The 25,333-nt window shown below is 35.7% G+C and overlaps 1 protein-coding gene across 1 annotated transcript in view; it reads left to right on the forward strand.

The window, feature by feature from the left end:
• Window positions 1-25,333, forward strand: part of LOC145261114 (phosphatidylinositol 4,5-bisphosphate 3-kinase catalytic subunit alpha isoform-like) — a 310,781-nt gene that overhangs the window by 106,636 nt on the left and 178,812 nt on the right. The window contains exons 4-6 of the mRNA XM_080119338.1: window positions 3,350-3,603; window positions 10,378-10,495; window positions 14,799-14,917. Coding sequence (XP_079975464.1) covers window positions 3,350-3,603; window positions 10,378-10,495; window positions 14,799-14,917 — 491 coding nt within the window. The remainder of the gene's footprint in view (window positions 1-3,349; window positions 3,604-10,377; window positions 10,496-14,798; window positions 14,918-25,333) is intronic.

Consider the following 25,333-nt stretch of genomic DNA (forward strand, 5'->3'; position numbering starts at 1 on the left):
TATCTTTAAAAGCATATCTGAGAAAATTGACAAAGTCCTATCTGCTTATCTTTCAGCTAACATTCACGTATGTGGTGACTTCGATATTCACAACGTGGAATGGTTAACCCACTCAAACAAGACCGATGATGAGGGGAGATTCTGTCATGATTTCTCCATTGCTTATGATCTCACTCAGATTGTTCACGAACCCACCCGTGTGCCCGACAATGACGGCCAGTATGCGAGTTTACTACACCTTTTTCTCACAACTTACCCTGAACTATGTTCAGTTTCTGTTCCGTCTCCTCTTGGATCTTCCGACCACTCTGTTGTATCAATTAAGATAAAAATGAAATGCAATAAGTCCTCAGACGTACCTCTCCATCGTACAGTATATCGATACACTAAGGCTGACTGGGATAGCTTCCGTACATTTATATCAGATCTACCTCTGCGTTCCATGTTTAAAAAGGATGTGTCCTCTATAGTATCAGACTTAACGGAGTGGTTAATTGTAGGTATAGACCGTTTCATAACCTTGAAAAAGTTCCAGCAAAAACCTAACAGCCAGCCATGGTTTTCTCCAGAATGTGCTGCTGCCATTGCGCACAGAAATCACTTTTTCCACTGTTTCCAACGTAATAGATGTATGAAAACTAAAGCCACTTTCAGGACTGCCAGCAACCATTGTAAGAAAGTAATAAAGAACGCAAGAGAGTTGTATGTTCAATCTGTCAAGTCCAAAGTAGCTGAGCAGCGGCTTGGTTCCCACCAGTTTTGGCAAATAGCAAACAGAATCCTGAACAGAAGCGTGTGCTCTATCCCAACTATCATCAATGGACCTGAGGTAATCTCGTCAGCATCAGACAAAGCCAAACTCTTTGCCAAGAACTTTGCAGCTAATTCTACCCTTTGCGATCAAGGCTGCCAACCCCCAATATTTCCTCCTGTATCAGAAAACACGCTATGTGATATACATATATTTACGTGATGTTTCCAAGCTAATCAAAAACCTTAATTCCAGTAAAGCAACTGGCCCTGACGGTATTCCAATTATAGTACTCAAAAAACTTCAACCAGAGCTAGCGCCCATACTTACAAAACTGTTTAAACGTTGTCTTAAGGAGAATAGCTTCCCATCACCCTGGAAAATCTCATCAGTATGCCCTGTATTTAAGAATTCAAGTGATCGCTCATCCCCCCTCTCAGTATAGGCCAATAAGTCTCCTGTGCCTCATGAGTAAGTTGCTTGAATCTGTGTTAAATAGAGAAGTAATCAACCATCTCAACAAAAATAACCTTTTTAGTGACACTCAATATGGTTTCCGTTCTGCTAGATTTACAGCAGTTGTGCTTACAGTTATATCTCATAGGATTAGCAAATCTCTCGACGGAGGAAACCTTTCTAGGGCAATTGCTCTTGACATATCTAAGGCCTTTGATAGGGTATGGCATAAAGGTTTACTTCACAAGATCTCTAACTATGGTATAGCTGGAAATGTCTTCTCAATTATTAAATCATTTCTTTCTGATAGGTTCATAAGAGTAGTAGTTGAGGGGCAAAAATCAGAAGTTCACAGTGTTAATGCTGGAGTCCCTCAGGGGTCCATCCTGGGCCCAACTCTATTCCTGATCTACATTAATGATCTTCCAAATCACATCCTTACATTATTTGTAGACATTTATGCTGATGACACTACCATTTATGGTAGCACATCTAAGACAGTAAACGACCAAGTTCTCTCCAATTCTCTCTCCTCTGATCTTGATCACGTGGTACAATGGGGAAAGGAGTGGCTGGTTACTTTTAATGCCTCTAAAACCAAGCTCCTCTTTACATCATCAACATTCTAATCCACATCTGGCATCAATTAAAATGAATGGCTCTCGTCTTCAGAAGGCCTCAAGTTTTGACAAGCTTCTGGGCTTGACCATTACTCCTGATCTTAAATGGAATACCTACATCAAATCTGTTGCCAAGGCCGCTGGAAAAATGGTCGGATCCTTCTATCGATCCAGTAGATATCTCACTGCTAATGCAATTCTCTATCTATAGAAGAGCCAGATACGTACAAGGATGGAATACTGTTGCCACATCTGGGCAGGAGCTGCTAGAAAGAACTTGTCCTGCCTTGATAGAGTTCAAAATAAACTTCGTAGCCTCGTAGGAGATGTCCTTTTCTCCTCCTTGCAACCTCTATCTCACAGAAGAGATGTTGCGAGTTTGTCTCTGATGTATCGTTATTTTCATGGAAAGTGTTTGACTGCTTCAATCTATGGTCCCCCCTCGCCAAACTTTCACAAGAAACGCTCGACTAGCTGAAAACACTATCAATAATTCCCCCCACTCTTTATCTATGCCTAAACCTAAACATAGATTCCATGAACAAAGCTTCTTTCTTAGAACTGCACGCCTGTGGAATTGTTTTCCGTTTTCCTGCTTTCCGGCTGATTGCAATATGGTTGTCTCCAAGTCTAATGTAAATAAGTTCTTGATGAGCCTTTCCATATAAGTTAACAAATTTACCAAATTTTCATTACTAATAATTACTATATTTTCCAATTTCTACTCTACACTCTGCAACCCTTATCCTTGAGTGGCCTCTTGGCCTTGATAATGTGATGATGCCTGTGTAAAAAAAAAAAAAAAAAAAAAAACTTCCAGTGTAGCTGCTACCAGAAGTGGTGACAAGACAAATCTGTTCCTGCGCTATGTACTCTTTTTTTATTACATTTTCTGATCATTCTTTTCTTTATTTAATAATCTTTGAACAGTTTTTGCAGGCTTATTTTAATTACTAATTATTGAAATTACTTTTATTTATTTATTTTTCAATAACTATTGAAAATACTTTTTAAAATCTTTTAAAACTATTTCAGGAATATTATGTATACATTTTTTTCATGCCCGAAATTTTGTTATTTTAATTTCAATAATTTCATTTTTATACTTTCATAAACATAAATTCAAATAAAAAATTTATTTTTAAAAATAAAGAAAAATATCTTTTTATAATTTCATAAACATTTCTTCAAAAATTACAAGTAAAATAAAAACTTATTTTTTAAATTTTATTATTAAATGTGTAAATAAAAACTAATTATGTTATTTTTATCTGTATAATTCTGTTAATTTTTATTGTGTATTTTTCAATAATGTCCTTTTCTTATATTTTATTTCAATAAATCGCTTCACAATAGAAATGCTGAAGAACAATAAAAGTGAAGGAACTGATTTGCCTTGTCACCGCTTATAGTAGCAGCCATGCCGGAAGTTAGGAAGTACTGACTCTAACCAAAATGTCTTCTGTAAATCCATATTAATGTTGCATCTATGACATATTTGCATTTTCTTTTCCTTTTTCAGAATCCAACCATGTGATAGTGTGTATTTGGGTTTTATCTGATAATGACGACCGTCAAAAGTATTCGGTGAAGGTCCCTCACACAGCCACTCCTCAGTTGGTTATAGCGGAAGCTATTCGCAGACGTACACGCAGTATGAAACTTACTGCTGACCAACAACAAATGTGCATTAGACAATTTAGCAACATCTATGTCCTTAAAGTATGTGGCTGTAACCAATACTTGTTAGAGGAGCACCCACTTAGCCAATATAAAGTAAGTTATACATGTTTATAAACGGTTTCATCTTTTTACAGAGTTTCTAGAATTCTTCAGCTTTTGTTTTGAAGAATGTTTTTATTTAAAAATTTATTCAAACTTTTAAATGATTTTTCTGAACGTTATCTTTCTTGATAGATAAATCTTGACAGCTGATGAACCTTGGGCTACTTGTTCATTTCTAGCTTATACGACCAATTTTTTTTTTTTGGGGGGGGGGGGGAATCCACGTCGATTGACTATGCACACCTTGATTATTGCTTCTTTTCAATTTGAGTTTGCATGACTCTATGCTGAATAATTTAAACGGAAATAATCAACTGCCTCAAGTGTTTATCTTTCTTTTCTAATCAAAATGAATAAACGGTAGAGTTTTTTTCATTTATCACATATATTACCATCAAAACTTAATTAAATATAATATTGTTTTGAAATACTGCATATATAATAGAAACCGAAGACACCTATTTCATGCTCAATTTGCTTAACTATTTTTTGAAATGGTCTATAATAAATGAATATTTGGTGCTTTTATTTTTCTTATATGCAATAAATTTGCTGACAATATGAGTAATTAAATAACATGATTTAATAATAAAAAAATTAAAATTCCAAAACTTTTTCTTAAATTATTCTTATTTCCAAATGAAAACTAATATCTTAGCTAGAAAAAAAGATATTGACAAGGCATCATGCTAGTGACTTACTTTTGCACTCTGGTTGCCATTAGCAAAATTTTCTTATTATTCTTTTTGAATTAAATGGTTGTTTTTATTCACTCTATTATATGAAATTTGTTATTAAATATTTTTTATATTTTAATGTTCCTTTGTGATCTTTATTTGATGGCCCTGCTAATCTATCTATCTATAAATATAAAAGCGAAAATGTGTGTATGTATGTTTGTGTGTCTGCTAAAAACTTTCGACAGACAGAACAAAAATTGACAAACTTGGTATCATATTGAAGCTCTATTCTTCACCCGAAAAATATCGAAAAATTTGCCAAAAACGTTCATTTTTTTCACCCTGAAATCGACAATTTTCGACAGGGGAGTGGGGTCAACAAAAACCGTCCTCTCATGACGACGACCGGTTCTATGCTTGCGTCAGATGACGTCATGACCTGATTTAGTTTAAAGAGTTGAAGAACTGACTAAATTTCATGTTACGTCGTGTTAGCTCAGTTGGTTAGAGCGTTGGTTCATTATCTTAAACGTTTTGGGTTCGAATCGTAAGAGTGTAAGATGTCTTTTTTTTTTTTTTTTTTTAATTTAAATATTGAACCAGTGTTATTTAAGCCATTTTTCACGTAACGTTCGTTTTTCTGTTTTTTTTTTTTTTGTTTTTTTTTTTTGTTTTTTTTTTTTACTACGCTTATTCTTCGGTTTTCATTAACACCCTCGGCCGACCACACACACCCAAAAACACTCAGGTACCCACCGATTTTTTAAAATTTTAATATCGAAACAGGCTTATTCAAGCCATTTTTCACTTTTTTTTCACTTTTTTTTTTTTTATGGATTTTAGTTTTAACGTTCGTTTTTCTGTTTTCTTTTTTGTTTTTTCGGTCCTCTCGTGATGACCACTGGTTCTACGCATGCGTCAGATGACGTCATGACCTGATTTACTTTAAATAGTTGAAAACTGACTAAATTTCATGTTACATCGCGTTAGCTCAGTTGGTTAGCGTGTTGGTTCGTTATCTAAACGTTTTGGGTTCGAATCGTGGTGTGAGATGTCCTTTTTATTTTTTTAAATATAAATATTGAACTAGTGTTATTTAAGCCATTTTTCACGTAACGTTCGTTTTTCTGTTTTTACTTATCCACCCCCGACCATACACCCAAAAACATCCGGGTACCCACCGATTTTTTAAATTTTAATATCGAAACAGGCTTATTTAAGCCATTTTTCACGTGTTCGTTTTTCTGTTTTCTTTTTTGTTTTTTCAATTTTTACATTTAACATCGTTCGTTTGCCTTACATTATTTTTTTTTTCGATGTTTTGATTACCCCCCCCCCCTTAAGTTTTAACATTTGTTTTTGTTTTCTTTTTTATTTCGCTTACACCAAACAAACCTGGTCATTTGACGTCGTCGTCGTAACGCTCGACAACTTCCGTGCATGCACCTGTCAATTTGGTTCTTACTTAAATAAATTCAAACATCTTTCAGTAACTCATTCTGGCTGGGCGATTTTATTTTCAAACTTTGCCTCTTCTGACGCTCATCCGTGACGCATCTGTTCTTCTGACGCTCATCAGTGACGCATCTGTTCTTCTGACGCTCATCGGTGACGCATCTGTTCTTCTGACGCTCATCGGTGACGCATCTGTTCTTCTGACGCTCATCGGTGACGCATCTGTTCTTCTGACGCTCATCGGTGACGCATCTGTTCTTCTGACGCTCATCGGTGACGCATCTGTTCTTCTGACGCTCATCGGTGACGCATCTGTTCTTCTGACGCTCATCGGTGACGCATCTGTTCTTCTGACGCTCATCGGTGACGCATCTGTTCTTCTGACGCTCATCGGTGACGCATCTGTTCTTCTGACGCTCATCGGTGACGCACCCCTGCTTCTGACGCTCATCGGTGACGCACCCCTGCTTCTGACGCTCATCCGTGACGCACCCCTGCTTCTGACGCTCATCCGTGACGCACCCCTGCTTCTGACGCTCATCCGTGAGATGTGTTGCTGTCTGAGAGTCTCACACCATCTAAATCTGCAACAGAAAGATGAAACCTTTAGGTTATGAATGCAGGTAGATGCCATGCTAGATGATCTGAAAATCACCCTTGCATGCTATCATAAAAAACCTTGACACTTCAAAAGCATGTGGACCCGATCTCATCCCAGCTGTGCTATTAAAAAAGTGCTCAGCCGAAGTAGCTCCAGTTCTCTCCAAACTCTACAACAAATGCCCTAATGAATCTTGCTTTCCGGGCTGTTGGAAAACTGCCTCTGTGTTACCAGTATTCAAGAATTCTGGTGAAAGAACTGACCCATTAAATTATTACCCCATTAGCCTCCTCCCACTTTTCGCCAAAATATTTGAGATCTTAATTAACCCTTACAGATGCTAAACTTCTGACTGACCAACAATATGGATTTAGACAAGCCGTTCCACAGCAGACATCCTAACTGTAATCTCTGAATGTATATACCATTCACCGGACAAAGCGGGGGAGGGCAGAGCGGTAGCTCTAGATATATCTAAGGCTTTTGACAGGGTATGGCATGAGGGTCTCCTTAGGAAAATTAGATCATACGGTATCACTGGTAGAAAACATAATTAAATCCTAAATAAGAGAAAAATCCAGGTTGTTCTCGACGGTCGTACATCTAAACAATATGATATAAATGCGGGAGGGCCCTAAGGGTCTATCCTTGGACCGCTATTGTTCCTAATATTCATAAATGACCTCCCCGACAAAATTGCCTCTGAGATAGGTATATATGCTGATGACATCACACTCTATAACAGGCACGACAGGAAAACAAATGAACACCTATCTAAAGAAATGGCAGAAACACTAGAGGATGACTTCCAATCTGTAGTGGAATGGGGACAAAAATGGATGGTCACCTTCAATGCCATCAAGACTAAACTAGTTTCCTTCAATAATTACAAGACACTTTCTCTACCACTAATAGCAATGGCCAACAACTCTTTATCTGAGAGTACATCTTTCAAACTCCTTGGCCTAACGTTCACTGGAAACATGAGTTGGAACAATTACATTGAAAGCATTGCCAGGGCTTCTGCGAAGAAGGTAGGCTCTCTCTACCGTACTAGAAAGCTATTAACACCCGAAAGTATCTTGTACCTCTATAAGGCCTCCATTTGCCAATGTATGGAGTATTGCTGTCATATTTGGGCTGGTGCATCTGCTACTAGTCTCTCGCTCCTAAACAAGGTTCAAAAGAGAGTCGCCAATCTGATAGGCCCTGAACTGGCATCTAAGCTTCAGCCTCTGTTCCATTGACGAAATGTTGCATCCCTCTGCCTGTTCTTCAAGTATTTTAATGGTGAATGCTCTGACAAACTGCAAGCACTTGTGCCCCCACGATGTAAACACCCTTGACAAACCCGACAGGCAGCTAAATCCCACCCCCACACAGTAGAGATCCCTAGATTTGAAAGATCTTTCTACTCCAATAGTTTCTTCCCCAGAACCGCTAGACTTTGGAATTCCATTCCAGGTCCCTGCTTCCCCAACTGTACTGACGGGCAGAAGTTCAAGTGTAACGTGAACCGACATCTTGCTGCCCAAATCCCTACATAGTACCCCAGTAGTTGCTGTCCCTGATAGTAGCCCCCCTACATCAAAGTGGCAATGTGCCTTGTTTTTGGTGAAAATGTAAAAAAAAAAAAAAAAAAAAATGTATGTAAATATATACTTAGAGGCATAAGTGGTAAAAAAACAGGATAAAAAGTTCTCAATACATTAGTAGAGGTTAATGTTCTTTTATTTTTGCAACCTCGAGATATTTGCTAAGTCTATTACAACTGTTTCTTCAGATGATAAAAGTCAAAATGAGAAGGATATGGTTTTTTGGGGTACGTGAATGTTAAGAAAACAAGAGAAATATAGAGAGAGCAAAATACAATTATAAAAAAATTCCATTATATAAGGGAGATAGAAAGAAGGAAAGAAAGATACATAGATATGTGCCATGGACAAAATCAGTTGAATTGAAAAAAGTGATATTGAGTTAACATATTTGAAATTAGTTAAAATGTGTCAACAAAGCAGATGTTTGGATGGGCAGGGTTTATATAAAATGAAAAGTTTTTTGGGGATGTTTTTTATAGATGCAATGTTAATATGCATCTACTTGATTATATTTTAGCATACATCCTATATAAATTATATAAAAAACGGGAGAGGTTTTGAGTGGGAAAGCAATTATATGGTAGATAGTTAACATACTATTATTTATATTGGGTTTGCGATTATTGCATGATACAAGTAACAATTAAGAATAGTTAGAAGAATATAGGGTTAATAATTAAAAAGAGGGATTTTGTTGCGTGAGTATTTGATGTGAAAGGGGGAGGGGTAAAAAATTAATTGGCTTAGAGGTATGCAGGCAGACAAAAGGTGGATATTTATAAAACCTAACTAAACTAAAAAATGATGTGGAGTTTAATGGGAATTGCATAGATTAGAAATAGGGGTTTTGGTTACAGATTAGTATGGAATGGTATAAAACGATGTAAAAGATGAGGAAGGTAGGAGCAATTAATGGTGGCCAGATAAATGGTTGTAATTTTTGTTGTTAGTCATAAGCTAAAGTGTTGAAGTGTGTAATTAGTAGATTAAGAGAGTTATGAGTTATATTAGATGAACTTTTTAAAAGTTTGAAATTACTTGGTAGGTGCGATTGTAGTATTTGCAAATAGTTAATATTTCAACTTCCAAAGTTTAATAATGTATCTTAATCTTTGAGATTATTAACAAAGAAGTTTTCATATAAATATAGGAAATAGGGGGAGTTTAAAGATCACTAGGAATTTTTCAATAAGTAAGTGTGAGATTAAAGCTATAAGGAAAATGGGGAGGGAAGGAGTCTCCAAAGAATTAAAAGGTTAAAATAATATAAAATGATGTGCAATTTAATAAGGATTAAATCGCAATACAGATAATTAGGATAGAGGTGTTTGGTTTTACTACAATATGAATAATCGGATATAGAGCGATATAAGGGATGAGGGGCAGTTTTTTTGTAGTAATAAGCCACAATAATTTGGGTACTAATGTTAAAGTGTGCAATTATTAAATTGTGGGAGTTATATTAGATGAACTCTAGTAGGGTGTGAAGTTGCTGAGGAGGTGGGATTTGTAGTGTCTGACATTTCACTTCTAATTAATAATTTATCTTTATTTTTGAAATTAATAAGAAATTTTTCGTATAGACAGAGGAAACAGAGTTTAAAGATTTTCAGATACTAGATTTTTTTAAGAATCTCCCAGTTAATAGTAGGTGTAAGATTATTTTGAATCAGGTTTAGGTAGTGGGTAGTTAGTGAGGTTTTGTTGGGATGGTTGGGGTTATTAAAGGAGCATTTATGGACTTTAAAACAGCCTTTAAATGAAGTTTTAGCAAGTCCGATGTATTTTTTATTATTAGGGTATTCCATAAGGGCGGTTGTAGCTTTGTAGGCTACTTCTGTCTGTAGGCATTGTTGTGGAATTGTGATTTATTTGTGCAGTTACAGTTTTTTGTGTTACTGTTATTATTGTTGTTGCTGCTAAGTAATCTATTATGTTTTTTTAATTATTCTTTCTAGGTTGTCACTGCAACTGTAGCTGAGTTTTATGGTGTTTTTATTAAAGATTTTGTGTAAGATGCTATTTTGGGAAAGTGGGTGTTAAATATATATATATATATATATATATATATATATATATATATATATATATATATATATATATATGCAGAATTAAACATGTCTTTAAGACTTGCATTCCAAATCCTCATTTTCATATTTCTCCCCATGCAATTTGTGTTCTGGTTAAGTTTCATTTCTATACATCATCACACTGTACATATGCATAATAAACTTTTTTTTTTTTAATCAACAATGACAACACTGAACTTATTTTATCCACTTTTAATTTTTGCAATCGCACTAGCACTGTGTTCCAATTGTATCACACACATTGAAAATGTCATTTTATAAATGAACATTTTCTTTTGTTCTTTTTAATTAAAAAAAAAAATTAATAAGATGAACCTTTTTATTTTCAACTTTTCTTGTAGTACATTCGAGAATGCATAGCAAGAGAGAAAATCCCTCAACTCATGTTACAAACAAAAGAAGCTGTTTATACAGCAATACCTGAAAATATATTCCGAATGCCAACATATGTACAAAAAGGTTAGTCATATTTAATTTATTTAATATCAAAATCTTTTAAATTTTGTGCAAGAACACTTTTGTCTATCATGTTTGAAGAAGACACTTTGTTTTAACAACTTATCTGTGTTTTTGGAGGTTGCTATCAGGGTTGGATCAAATACTGACTTTTAACAATTGAAATACAAATACTTTCGTTAAGGTTACCAGAAATACAAATACAAATACTTTTATTCCTAACTCTAAAAATACAAATACAAATACTAACGCTAAAAATACAAATACAAATACTTTTATTCCTCAATCTCAAAATACAAATAAAAATACAATAACTGATTTAAACAATCTGAAAATATGCGAAGAAAAGAAGAAAAAAGAAGAAATATTTCCTTCCAAATTTGACATCTACATTACACTCTATATCATGTCCTCATTGCATTTTATCATCATTAGAGCTCTGAAAGTTTCCGGGCCAAGTTTGGCTCGCTCTGGGGTATAAAAATTACTAGCCTTGCTGAAAACTCTTTCAGATGGTGCCGATGTTGCACAGCACCCTGGAATATTTCTGGCGAAAGGCTTCAAAATCTTGAAGCTCTTGTTTTCCCGCCAGTACCTCAGTGGGTTGACGTCAAAAGCCAGAACACATTCTTCTAAGTAGGAATCGAGTTCTGCCTTTACCGCTGTAGTGTCGCTTATTGATGGACTTACATTTAGCTTCCCAGCTGGTGGCATGTAGGCAAAAAGACGAGGGCGTTTTGCATTCATGTCAGCCTCGTCTTGATTTGTGTTCACGGTCATGAAAAACTTCCTCTCTTGAACTGTGTTCTTCAAAGACAACTGAGTTGACTGCGAAATAATTAGGTCCACAATCTTCGAAATATTTTTATTTTTCATTTTTTCACATGACAGCCATGACAGCTTAAACCTGGGGTCCATGACAGCTGCAGCAATGACATCAGTCCTATCAAGAAACGGATGCAATCTCTTTTTGATAGAAGACTGTAGTGCATTAGCCAAGTTTAAGCAGTAGGTTGGTTTACTTTCCATGAATAGTTTGAGGCTGTGTTCAAGGCCAAATACAACTGGTGCAACGCAAGAAAGTGTCACCATGTTTTCTCCTTCCACTTGCGACATTGCCTCTTGGAATGGGTCCAAAATTTGCACCACTTCTTTTAGCATTGCTATTTCCACTACGTTCAATTCTCGTATGTTCTTGCACAATCCTAGGAGACAAATAGCTGAGTTGACGCCATTGACATCTTTGAGAACTGACTTAAGCATAGTCAGTTGAGAGTTCCATCTAGTAGCATTAGCAGCCTGCAGTGAAATCCCAATATTTTCCAAGAACGGTGCTGCCACAGTAGATCGCCGTATTGCAGCTACAATACTACAGCACTTGTGTATCACAGTTGCAATTGCGCTGCATCTGACACTGGGATCATTGAAGGCATCTCGTATGTGTCTATTAATCCAAGATAGTTAGAAAATCTATAATTATTGACTTTTAATTAAACTTTTGGGACTACTCAGGAAAAAGTATATGAATACTTAAAAATATTCATTTTAAATACAACTTTAAATAGCTATAGTTATAAGTTTTCAAATTTCTATAAATTGAAAATAAATTAATTCAATTAATTTCAAAACACTACTTTTAAAGAATTTCAAGCGAAAAATACAAGAATTAATTATTTCAGAGGAAATATACTCAGTGACCTAATTGGCAGGGACAAGGCGCCAGCACTAAAAAATGTCCCCAAAATGGTTTCATACTCAACTGTGAACTCTTTGAAAGGGTCCATATAGACATTTAGTAAGTAACTGTGAAACCGGATTAAACATTTAGGTGTGAGATTCGCTTAGTGCGAGAGGGTGTAAATCCATGAATGGGAGTGGGAGGTCAAAAGTTTTTTTTTTAAATCTACAAGTTTAGACATCCAAACAACTGTTTAAATTACTTTATTATAACTTTTTCTTTAATAATCCATATTTAATAAATATTTATATAAAATTATCCGAAAAAGGCCAAATTTGAAGCATAAATTTGAAAAAAAAAAAAAAAAAAAATTTTGAAAGCCAAACTGCTTCAAAAAAAGCCAAATTCGCGAAATTTGGCCTTAAAAAAGCCAAGCTGGCAACCCTGAATTGAAGCTACTTGACTCACAGACTTATCGTCACTCAACTAGCAGCAGCGTGTGTGACTGGAAGTGGACAGGGCTGGTAGACTGGTACACGTACGCAACATGTATGTGAACAGGGTTGGATCAAATACTGACTTTTAACAATTGAAATGCAAATACTTTCGTTTAGGTTACCAGAAATACAAATACAAATACTTTTACTCCTAAGTCTAAAAATACAAATACATTTATTCCTAAATCTAAAAATACAAATACAATTACATTAAAATTGTATTTAAATACAATTGAAATACAAATACAATTGTATTTGATCCAACCCTAGTTGCTATGCAACCCTAGACTGGGGATGCAGGATCTAGAACAGTAGGGGCATTGAAAATCTGTAGTTTGTATCACTGCTGTTGTTCTATGTTGTTAATCTCTGGCGACAGTAAGCTTCTGGTGAGTAGTATCCTCATAGGTGACAGTAGCTTTGTGAACAGTGGCTTGCCAGTTTGATCAATCAATTTTGGACAAGCATGGTTTCTCTTTCCTTTTAGAAGTTCTCCATACAACAAGCACCTTGGAATTCGCTATTCTTCCATGTGGATGACCTCATCAAGCTGTTCATAGAATTGTTCTTTCGCCTCATCAAGACAAGTGGTAATGGGAGCACACAGATTGCTCAGAGGTATGCACAGCTTTATGAGGCATTTATTAATTCCAGTTGGAATTGCTCGGATGTTTTTGAGGAAGTTTGTTCTGATGACAAACCCTATGCCATGGATTCTATCTGCATCCTATGATTTTTCTTTCCACCTTCCTCTCTTAGCAAACTTTCATTTGCAGGTCTTGTTTCGTTGAGTGCTGCAGTATCTATTCTGTAATAATGAAGCTTGTTTGCAACAAGTGCGCTTTGTCTTTCTGGTCTTGACGTATTACCCCTCTATCCAGTAGTGTTTGAACATTTCATGCTGCCAAGATTAGTTTGAGTTTTTTGTTCTGTATTTTTCAACCACAATGAAGATGAGTCTGTCAATTGTGTAAGCTGACCAGACTAGGAAGGGCAAGCATTTGTTTGGGACACCTTTTCTATTCCTGACCTCCATGTGAGAGTGGGCAGTGCTGTCCTAAAGAGTTGTCCTTGAGTCCTGCCAGATTCTTCTGTTGCCCTCAGAAAAAGAACGACCACTTGCCCATGGACTGTCCACCTGTAGAATTGTGACTACAATTACCAGTGTTAACCTCCACTGGTTGCTTCCTCATGTACTCATTGCCATAGGACTTGAAAGTGTGCGTTTACAGGTCTGTGCTAATAAGTTTGGACCTCTGTATGAATAGTTTCATAGTGAGAAGATTGTTGTACAGGGACAATCTCACTCATTTGGTCGGGAAGCCTTGATTCAGTGTCACGAATAACCATTACGAGAGACTGCCAGACTAAGATAACTTAGAATGTTATGTCCATACTCTAGAGCGTTCCACAACCGTTGGATAACTAAATTATCTCTTCTACTTGTTCTGTTGGAAGTTAGTTTTCACATGCAGTAGGACTGACATGGCCCGTTTCAAGACTTGGTGGGGGGGTTACAAATTCAACTGACTACTCTCAGCCAGTTTAGCTGGCCCACTAAAGCCTTTACCCAGAATGTGACTGCTATTGCATGTGCCAGCTTAGAGGAGCCACAGATGAGGGCTGGGTGACAAGTGAGTGGCAGACGAGCAGTTTTGAGAAGGATATGCACCTCCTCCTGCTAAAGGTACTATCTCTACCTATCACCCCATTACTCCTCCAGAACACTAGAGTATTTATATATGAATACTTGGGCTGATGGGATGTTAAAAACTTGACTTTTTTTTTTATTACAACTTATGTTTAAATAAGGTACATACAATCGTGTAATAAATTATTATACCGTAAATTAAAATATTTTAATCTTCACTAGTTTTTACATATTAATGTTTCATGTTGTATGCAATAAATTTATAAAATTAACACGCTAGTGAAATTCATTTGAAGCTTTTCTGTAATTGTAGTTCTATACCATAAAATTGTACAATTTTATGGTATAGAACTACAATTAGTATAAATAGTAAATTTTCCTATAAATATTAGTAAAATTTTGAAATATTTTTTGTTACCTACATACACCTACTTCTTTTAATCCTTTTAGTTTTGTTTGCAATGATTAATCTCTCTGTAGGTGTCCAAGCTTTGAGAGATATAGACAAACAAGAAACCATCCCAATTTGGGCCATCAATACTAAACTCCGTATTAAAATCAACAGTGCAGCATATGTTAATGTTAAGGGAGAAGGAAAGGTGAGTGATTACCATATTGTTTTTTTTTTGTTTCTCGTGTAAAATGTTCAGCTGTCATGGAGAAAAGCCATGACTAAGGATTGATTTAAGTTCAGTTTGAAATGATCCTTTAGGTAGTCAGTTTGTCAAAAGTCACAATCTTTTTAAGTCAAACATTATTAGTCAAATGGCTTACTGCTACAGGAAAAGAAATTCTCCATTAAATTGGCTTTTTTTTCTCCAATTCATTTCATTCTCTGATTTTTCGTCTTGAAATTTGGAAAACAATTAGAAAAAAACATCAATCTCACGTATTGTCGAGGTATAAAATAAATTTGTCTATTTGATTTTTTTCTTGTCTTAAAAATAAAACTTCAATATGAGGTGTTTCAAAAAATTTTTCTAAATATTTTTCATACCCCATGTAATAAACAAATTAATGTTTTTATTATTTTTATGAGTTGAAATTATAATTTTGTGTTAATTTCCTATTTGGTATGAAATGTTTTCAAAAATGTTCTCTCCCCAAATTGTAACATGTTTTCAGCGAAAATAAACAATTTTAGTCGTTAACAGTAATAATTAGAACCTAAGTAGCAGCTGTTGTTTACTTCAAATTTTGTGATTTATGTTTATTTTGAAAAAACAAAACAAAACTTGTTAATGTTAATGTAGTTTGTGATTATTTCATAAAATTTCTTTCAAATATATTTAACTTTAGAATTTTAATCATAGTAATAAATGACTTTATAGGTATCAACTAAAAAAATAAACAAAAACTAAATAAGATTCTACTCTTTGGGGCAATTATGTGTGAATATCCTAAAAAAAAAAAAAAAAACTTAGTGGAAAAAGAAGAAAAAGTGACAACAAAAATAATGTAGTATTTAGAGCAGAGGGGGGATCATTTTTGCATATAAATTTAATGTTTAATGAAACCCCATTTCTTGCCGTTTTAGAACAGTTTTCTTGATATTTTTTTGATTTGAAAAATTAGTGTGTGTATGTATATATATATATATATATATATATATATATAGCAAAAATGGTAATTAGTAAAAACCTGAAGAAAGTGCTCAATACTATTGCATTTTTTTTATTTTATTACTGTTTTATCTGTTTAGTTACATATGTTTCTGTTACCAAATTGTATCATCGATCCAGCAACTTCGTCAGACTTTAACAGAAGTGGTTATTATGACTTGGAAAAACGATATTAGAAGACGAAGGAAAAAAGGAGGGTGGGTCTCAATTTTGATTTGACAGCATTTAAGTTTTAATATTTAATAATTAAATAAACATCGGAGAGGGGTGAAATTGAGTTTAAAGACTTTAGTCAGATACTACACAGAATAATGAGGGAACAGAGAAGAGAGAGAGGAAGAGGGTGGAAGAGAAGAAATGAGGGAATGATGTAAGATACTTAAGACTTCAGAGGACGGGGTAGGGGAAAAGAAAGAGAGATAAGGTCTGAATGGAAAAAGGGAAATACAAGTGGAACAGATAGGTAGTTATCACTAGTAGGCTGGTAAAATCTTAGCAAGGTTAATTTTGAAGTGGATCATAAAGCATGTAATTGACAATATATATACTGAGTCCAAGTGTGGCTTTCGTGCAGGTCGCAGCACCATAGACATGATTTTCTCCTTCAGACAGGTTGCAGAGAAAGTTTGTGAAAAGAATCGGATGTATATGGTGTTTGGACCTCACTAAGACATTCAACACTGTTAATCGGGCTACCCTGTGGAAAGTGTTGCGAAAGCTTGGTATACCTGAAAATATGTTGTAAATGAGGGACTGAAGGTAAATATTGTTTCAAATGGTGAGATATCTGATTCATTTGGTGTCCCCAATGGCACTAAACAGGGATGTATCATAGCTCCTTTGCAGTTTGCCCTCTACTTTTCGGTAATGCTGAAATATGTTGGAACTGAGGATGGCATAAAAATTCAATATAGGACAAGTGGTGGCCATTTTAATCATTAGAGGTTCGAAGTCAAAACTCTTGAACTCGTAAAATTCATGACTTACTGTTCGCGAATGATGCTACACTTGTGGCTACTTCGTTCAAGGAAGGTCAACATCTTATGAACAAATTCTCTGCTGTTTGCAAGACATTCAGATTAACCATAAGCATAACAAAACTGAAGTTGTTCATCAGCCAGCCACAGTACCAAAACAGATAAGAAGTATCAAACAGAAACCACCTGTGCATACGTTCCCTGAAGTACCAATTTAAGTTAGTCATAATTTTAAATATGTCAAGAACTTTAACTACCTCGGAAATAAAATAAACACTAATTGAATGCTTCATAGTCAATAAAATTGCAAAAACCTCTAGTGCCTTCGGAAAACTTTGCCATTGACTTTAGAAAGTTTGGAGTATTAGACTTCAAATGAAGATACAGGTCCACAAGGTTGTAGTTCTCACAACACTCTTGTATGGCTCATTCTTGGACACTGTACAAAAAAACAAATCCAACAGTTGGATGTTTTGCACAAAGGTTGTCTTCAAGAAATTTGTAGAGTTAGTTTAAGCGACATGATGTTAAATGCTGACCTTTTCACCATGTGTGACGTTTATGGTATGGAGTCCTTTCTAATGAAATCACAGCTGTACTGGACTAGCAATGTTCTGTGTATGCAAGAGGAAAAAATTCCAAAAATGTTGATGTACAGTCAATTTGACAGTGATCATCAGACAGTGGGCCGACCATTACTTAGGTACAAGGACAAATTATAACGCAATCTCTTAGCTGCTTAAATAAACCCCGCTGCCCTCGAAGACTTTGTGATTGATCGTAATAAATAGAAGTGTACATGCTTCAATGGCATTATGAAAAATGCAGCATTAAATACTTTGAAACTGCAGAAAGAATAAAGTATCATCTGCTGTCCCAGCCATATGCTCCAAGAATCCATACTCTTGAACAGATGACATTTCAATCCAGCCAATGATCTGCAAAGATCATTGGCTGGATTGAAATGTCATCTGCGACTCGTACACAAGGTTAAATAGATGAAGAATCATCATATCATTCATGATATATATAAAATTACAATAACTCTAAATCTAGGTAAGAGTGATCAACCCACTTCCTAAAAGTACCTCTCTTGAACCTGTTGTACTATTAACCTTAAATCTAAGTGATAAGTCACATGCTAAAAAAATCTCCTTTAATCTTACCTTAAGTTGGAATGGCACCCACTTCAAAATAAAAACCCCTTTCATAACTCTACCACAAACCCAAAGGGAGTGGCAAACCCATCCCATCATATGAATGTTCTTAAAACCATACATAATTGTCTACTCCCCCCACACACACCCTAGAAAATGCACAGGATTTGTTTCTTAGAAAAATAAATTAACTTCTCTAAAATGCTAGAATGACCTGGAAATGGTGGATTAGTATGTAAAATTAATCCCCCACTCTAAAATAATTGTTTTCGTTTTTTTACTTTCTGCCAAGTTTTCAGTGTTCGCACATAATTTCCCCTAGAAAAAACTCACAGGATTTATTTCCCATAAATGCAAATGGTTACCTGCCCCAAAACCTTAGAATGTCCTTAAAATCAAAGATTATTTTACATTTTAATGTAAAATAATCTTAGATTTTAAGGGCATTCTAAGGTTTTGGGGCAAGTAACCATTTTCATTTATGGGAAATAAATTCTGTGTTTTTTTTTTTTGTTGTCTTTTATTTCTGTTAAATTTTTCAGTATGTTCATATGTAATTGCCTAAAAAAGGAAGAATGACACATTTTGGGTGGGGACGATTTAATAGGTGTTAATCTACAATAATATCAAAGAAATCTTGCAATTCAGTTTTAAACAGTCCTAGTATTAGATTTCAATTGCTTGTACATAAAATGCATTACAATTCAACCTTTAGTTCTTTTTTTTTTTTATTTTTAATGCATACATGGAATTTTTAAGGAATTGCAACATTTATGTGCATTTTCTGCAGATTATTTGGAAATCATTAATTTCTAGAGATTTACAGTGCCATATTCGGATTATTTGCACAATAGTACAATTATATGGCAAATTTTATTACTTAATCTTGTGTTGTAACAAAGATATAGCATTTTTACTAAAAAAAATATGATGAAACATATATGCTCTTAAAGAGGGAAAAATATCCAAGCATGCAATGGTTTGGTCACGCTGTGCCGTCAACTAGATGACTTCATCCATACTACCATCAACCCAGCCCCACTCCAGGGTTGGAAGAAGAAACTACATGGTAGTCTGTTGAAAACCTGACTCAGCAAGATGCTGATCTGATTCTGTGTTCTCGTTTTTATTCTGCTGGAACTGCAAATATCTGGACCTGAGATCGACTGCAGCTTCAAACCGATGTGCCTGGGCAGCATCTATATGAGATGCAGAGAATTCAGTTTGAGGAGCCGGCTCAACCGACTCACGGTAAACACTGACACACAACAACAACAAATGCTAGGCATAAAAATAATCATCACTGCTTTCTTTTTTATTTTATTTTTTTTACATTTTTTTTTTTTTTTTTTTTTTTTTTTACATAGGCATCACCACATTATCAAGGCCCAGAGGCCACTCAAGGATAAGGGTTAAAGAGTGTACAGTAGAAATTGGACAATATAGTAATTATTAGTAATGAAAATTTGGTAAATTTGATAACTTATATGGAACGACTCATCAAGAACCTATTTACTTTAGACTTGAACACAACCATATTGTAGTCAGCCGGAAAGCAGGAAAACGGAAGACAATTCCACAGGCGTGCAATTCTAAGAAAGAAGCTTTGTTCATGGAATCTACATTTAGGTTTAGGCACAGATAAAGAGTGGGGGGAATTATTGATAGTGTTTACAGCTAGACGAGTGTTTCTTGTGAAAGTTTGGCGAGGGGGAACCATAGATTGGAGCTCAGTCGAACACTTTCCATGAAAATAACGATACATCAGAGACAAACTCGCAACATCTCTTCTGTGAGATAGAGGTTGCAAGGAGGAGAAAAGGACATCTCCTACGAGGCTACGAAGTCTATTTTGAACTCTATCAAGGCAGGACAAGTCCTTTCTAGCAGCTCCTGCCCAGATGTGGCAACAGTATTCCATCCTTGGACGTACCTGACTCTTATATAGATAGAGAATAGCATCAGCAGTGAGATATTTACTGGATCGATAGAAAGATCCCACCATTTTCCCAGCAGCCTTGGCAACAGATTTGATGTACGTGTTCCATTTAAGATCAGGAGTAATGGTCAAGCCCAGAAGCTTGTCAAAACTTGAGGCCTCCAGAAGACGAGAGCCATTCATTTCAATTGATGCCAAATGTGGATTAGAATGTTGATGATGTAAGGAGAGAAGCTTGGTTTTAGATGCATTAAAAGTAACCAGCCACTCCTTTCCCCATTGTACTACGTGCTCAAGATCAGAGGAGAGAGAATTGGAGAGAACTTGGTCGTTTACTGTCTTAGATGTGCTACCATAAATGGTAGTGTCGTCAGCATAAATGTCTACAAATGATGTAAGGATGTGATTTGGAAGATCATTAATGTAGATCAGGAAAAGAGTTGGGCCCAGGATGGACCCCTGAGGGACACCGGCATTAATACTGTGAGCTTCTGATTTTTGCCCCTCAACTACTACTCTTATGAACCTATCAGAAAGAAATGATTTAATAATTGAGAAGACTTTTCCAGCTATACCATAGCTAGCAATCTTATGAAGTAAACCTTTATGCCATACCCTATCAAAGGCCTTAGATATGTCAAGAGCAATTGCCCTAGAAAGATTGCCACCGTCGAGAGATTTGCTAATCCTATGTGATATAACTGTAAGCACATCTGCTGTAGATCTAGCAGAACGGAAACCATATTGAGTGTCACTAAGAAGGTTATTTTTGTTGAGATGGTTGATTACTTCTGTATTTAACACAGATTCCAGCAACTTACCCATGACACACAGGAGACTTATTGGCCTGTACTGAGAGGGGGATGAGCGATCACCTGAATTCTTAAATACAGGGCATACTGATGAGATTTTCCAGGGAGATGGGAAACTATTCTCCTTAAGACAACGTTTAAACAGTTTTGTAAGTATGGGCGCTAGTTCAGGTTGAAGTTTTTTGAGTACTATAATTGGAATACCGTCAGGGCCAGTTGCTTTACTGGAATTAAGGTTTTTGATAAGCTTGGCAACATCACGTACAGATATACGCATATCACATAGCGTGTTTTCTGATACAGGAGGAAATATTGGGGGTTGGCGGCCTTGGTCGCAAAGGGTAGAATTAGCTGCAAAGTTTTTGACAAAGAGTTTGGCTTTGTCTGATGCTGACGAGATTACCTCAGGTCCATTGATAATAGTTGGGATGGAGCACACGCTTCTGTTCAGGATTCTGTTTGCTATTTGCCAAAACTGGTGGGAACCAAGCCGCTGCTCAGCTACTTTGGACTTAACAGATTGAGCATACAACTCTCTTGCGTTCCTTATTACTTTCTTACAATGGTTGCTGGCAGTCCTGAAAACGGCTTTAGTTTCCATACATCTATTACGTTTGAAGCAGTGGAAAAAGTGATTTCTGTGCGCAATGGCAGCAGCACATTCTGGAGAGAACCATGGCTGGCTGTTAGGTTTTTGCTGAAACTTTTTAGAGGGTATGAAATGGTCAATACCTACAGTTAACCATTCAGTCAGGTCTAATACTATAGAGGACACATCCTTTTTAAACATGGATTGCAGAGGTAGATCAGATATAAATGTACGGAAGCTATCCCAGTCAGCCTTAGTGTATCGATATACTGTACGATGGAGAGGTACGTCTGAGGACTTATTACATTTCATTTTTATCTTAATTGATACAACACTGGTGCTACCAGATCAGGCTGTCTACTGACTTCCTGAGATGAAACGCACCTACATAGATGTCTTTGTTTTTTTATTCCCTTTTGCAAAACTTAGTCATGTTCTGCGAAAACAAAAACAACATTCTCCTCCCCTTCCCCTCCCTCGTTTTCTTTTTCCTTCACCTCCTCACCCCTTTTTTTTTTTTTTTTTTTTTTTTTTTTTTTTTTTTTGCCTAGTTGGTAGGGCGATAGAACATACCAACTGCCCCCCTGCAGAGGGTAAAAATCCTTCAATGGGACCACCAGTTGACCGTTGGTGGCAACCCGTAATGCATTAAGAACGGGATCCTGGTGGTTGAGTGGAACATGCCTAGGAAATAATAACATGATACTACAACACACCACTTTGGCCCTTACTAGGCTAGACGGGAGGTTGGATAGGCCCGATCCAATCAATCGGTTGGTCATGACAAGCACTAATTCAGACAATCCAAACAAAAACACACTAACACTCAACATAAACAATAAACTGAGTTAATAAGCGATGGCTGAAGGGTCAATCAAGCTGGGAAAAAGGTAACCATCAGGAATAATAAAAATACAGGGAAATCCCATACTTGGGTGGGCATAACCATATATTGTGAATGCTTGGAAACCTCCCCATGTTTGAGTATACCAGCTATGTAGCCCTGGAGAACCGAGGCGAATGGGATTTACCCCCTCATAGTTCTTCCCCATAAGGGGCTCCGAGGAGGGTGGGGAGCATGGCTGATGAATTTTTCAAAAATTATTATGAATGCCAAAAAATCCAAGAGACCACACACAGAAATAGACTCTGACAGCGACAATGAAGATACAAACTTTCCAAGATTCATCGTGCTAGAAGCAACGTCTAATATACCGTTAACTAAAATGTCACCCTTCATTATCCAAAAGGTAATATCAAGCAAAATAACACCTAAAAATGTCAAAAAATTAAGGAATGGTACCATATTGGTAGAAGTACAAAATAAAAAACAGGCCAAAACTCTACTTCAACTACAAAAATTGCATGAAACAAACATCAAAGCTTATCCACACCAAACACTAAACTACTCCAAAGGAGTCATAAAAAACCAGGAAATCTCCGTCTGCACAACAGAAGAAATCAAAACAGAACTAAAAAACCAAGGGGTCACAGATGTAAAAAGAATCACATTTAAAAAAAAAGGAGAGGTAATATATACAAACACTTATATATTAACATTCAATTATCCTCAAATACCAGAGACCATCAATATAGGTTATGAAAGAACGAAAATAGAACAATACATTCCAAAACCTTTACAATGCTACAACTGCCAAAAGTTTGGACATAATAAAGACCAATGTCTAAGATTCTTCACATGTGGAAACTGCAGTGAAAAAAACCCAGACCACGATGAAGAAGACTGTCCAAATAAAACCAAATGCACAAACTGTCAAGAAGAGCACCACTCTCACTCAAAACAGTGCAAAATATATAAGCAAGAGAAGGAAATAATAACAATCAAATATCAAAAAAATATAACCTTCCAAGAAGCCCGCAAAGAAGTCACAAATCGCACCAAAAACTCATATGCCACAATAACCCAACAAGCAAACAAAATGTACAACTACAATGAACTAAACCTTGCTCCAGAAATTGCAAACCTAGCAAAAGAACTAAAGAACATACTTGAAGAATTAAAATCTTTTTTATCAGAACTGAAAATAAATTCTAACAGCCAAATAAAAGTCAGAAACGAACAACCCAGTATAAAAGAAAACGAAACAAAGGAAATCAGAAAAACTTCCATCAATATTGAGGAATCAATCTCTAAAGAAATGAAACCTCCTCAATTATCAAAACGTGAAAGATCCAAGTCACTAACAAGGACAAAAACAGATGTTAAAAATAAACACACAACAACAGAAAAAATGGAAATAGAACAGAACAACAAAAAAACTACCCCCCAAAAACAAAATGACAAACAAAAAACAGAATTAGTATTAATTGAAAATGAAAATAAATTTGAACTAGTTGAAACTGGTAGCCAAAAAAGACAGTCAAGACAAAGTAAATCTAAAAGTCCCAGACCAAAACCCAAAAAAAGCCTCTCACCAGAAACAAGAAACAGACCATCCACTTCCAAAAGAAACACCCAAACTAACATCGAAACTATGGACGTAGACATAAACACCAACAGTCCAAAACCAAAAGAAAATATAAACCATGACTAACAAAATCCTACAGTGGAACATAAGAGGATTAAAAATTAATATCGAAGAAATGCAAATACTTATCAAATCCTTATGTCCTGCAATAATTTGCCTACAGGAAACACACTTAAAAGAAAATGACAAAATTAACATAAAACACTACTCAATATACAACCACATAAACAAATTATCATGCAAAGCCACCGGTGGATCATCAATACTGATAAACAAAAACATTCCACACAGCAAAGTGAACTTAAAAACAAATATGCAAGCTGTTGCAATAACTGCAACACTACACAAAACAGTAACCCTATGCTCACTCTATATACCACCAAATGAAACAATAAACGAAACAGAATTAAACAATATAATCAAACAACTACCTAAACCTTTTCTACTGTTGGGAGACTTCAATAGTCACAATATATGGTGGGGCAGTAAAAAAAACAACAAAAGAGGCCAAACCATAGAAAAAATAATTAACCAAAATGATCTATGCCTACTCAACAACAAAGAGAATACATATATGCACCCACCAACGGGAACCCTATCAGCAATCGATATAACACTATGTGACCCAACTATATACATGGATTATAGCTGGAGAACACATAAGGATACATGCGGAAGTGACCACTTCCCAATCATAATAGAAAACGAGAATCCCAAGCCAGAAGACAAAACACCCCGCTGGAATTTACAAAAGGCAAATTGGGAAAATTTCCAAAATACATGTCAATACAGATTAATACCTGAAGCGAATCCTGACTTAGAACACATCACATATTTCAGCAACACCCTACTCACAATAGCCGAGGAGAACATACCAAAAAGTTCCACTACTACAAAATATAACAAACCCTGGTACAATAAAGAATGCAAAGAAGCTATAAGAGCCAGACGTGCAAACCTAAGGAAATTCAAAAACAGTCCAACGAAAGAAAATTTGGACACCTATAAAAACAGCAAAGCCAAAGCACGGAAAACTATCAAAGAATCAAAACGGAACTCGTGGAAAGACTATGTAACAAAAATTAATCAAAACACAAAACCCAAAAAAGTATGGGAGATGGTCAGAAAAATAGCAGGAAAAAATACAAAGAACCCTATTAAACACCTTATATGCGACAACACAAAGATTACCGACAAACAAAATATCGCAAATAAATTAGCAGAACAATTCTCAATGAACTCATCATCAAAAAACCAAAATAAAAAATTCCAAGCTATAAAGAAAAATGAAGAAAAAATAAAAATAAACTTCAAATCAAAAAATGAAGAAAACTACAATCAATTATTCAACAGTGCAGAACTAGAGGAGGCAATAAACAAATCTCCCGATACAGCAGTCGGCCCCGACGAGATCCATTATCAATTCCTCA

The sequence above is a fragment of the Euprymna scolopes genome, chromosome 37 (genome assembly GCF_053919585.1).
Source record: "Euprymna scolopes isolate OS-2025 chromosome 37, ASM5391958v1, whole genome shotgun sequence".
NCBI lineage: Eukaryota > Metazoa > Mollusca > Cephalopoda > Sepiida > Sepiolidae > Euprymna > Euprymna scolopes.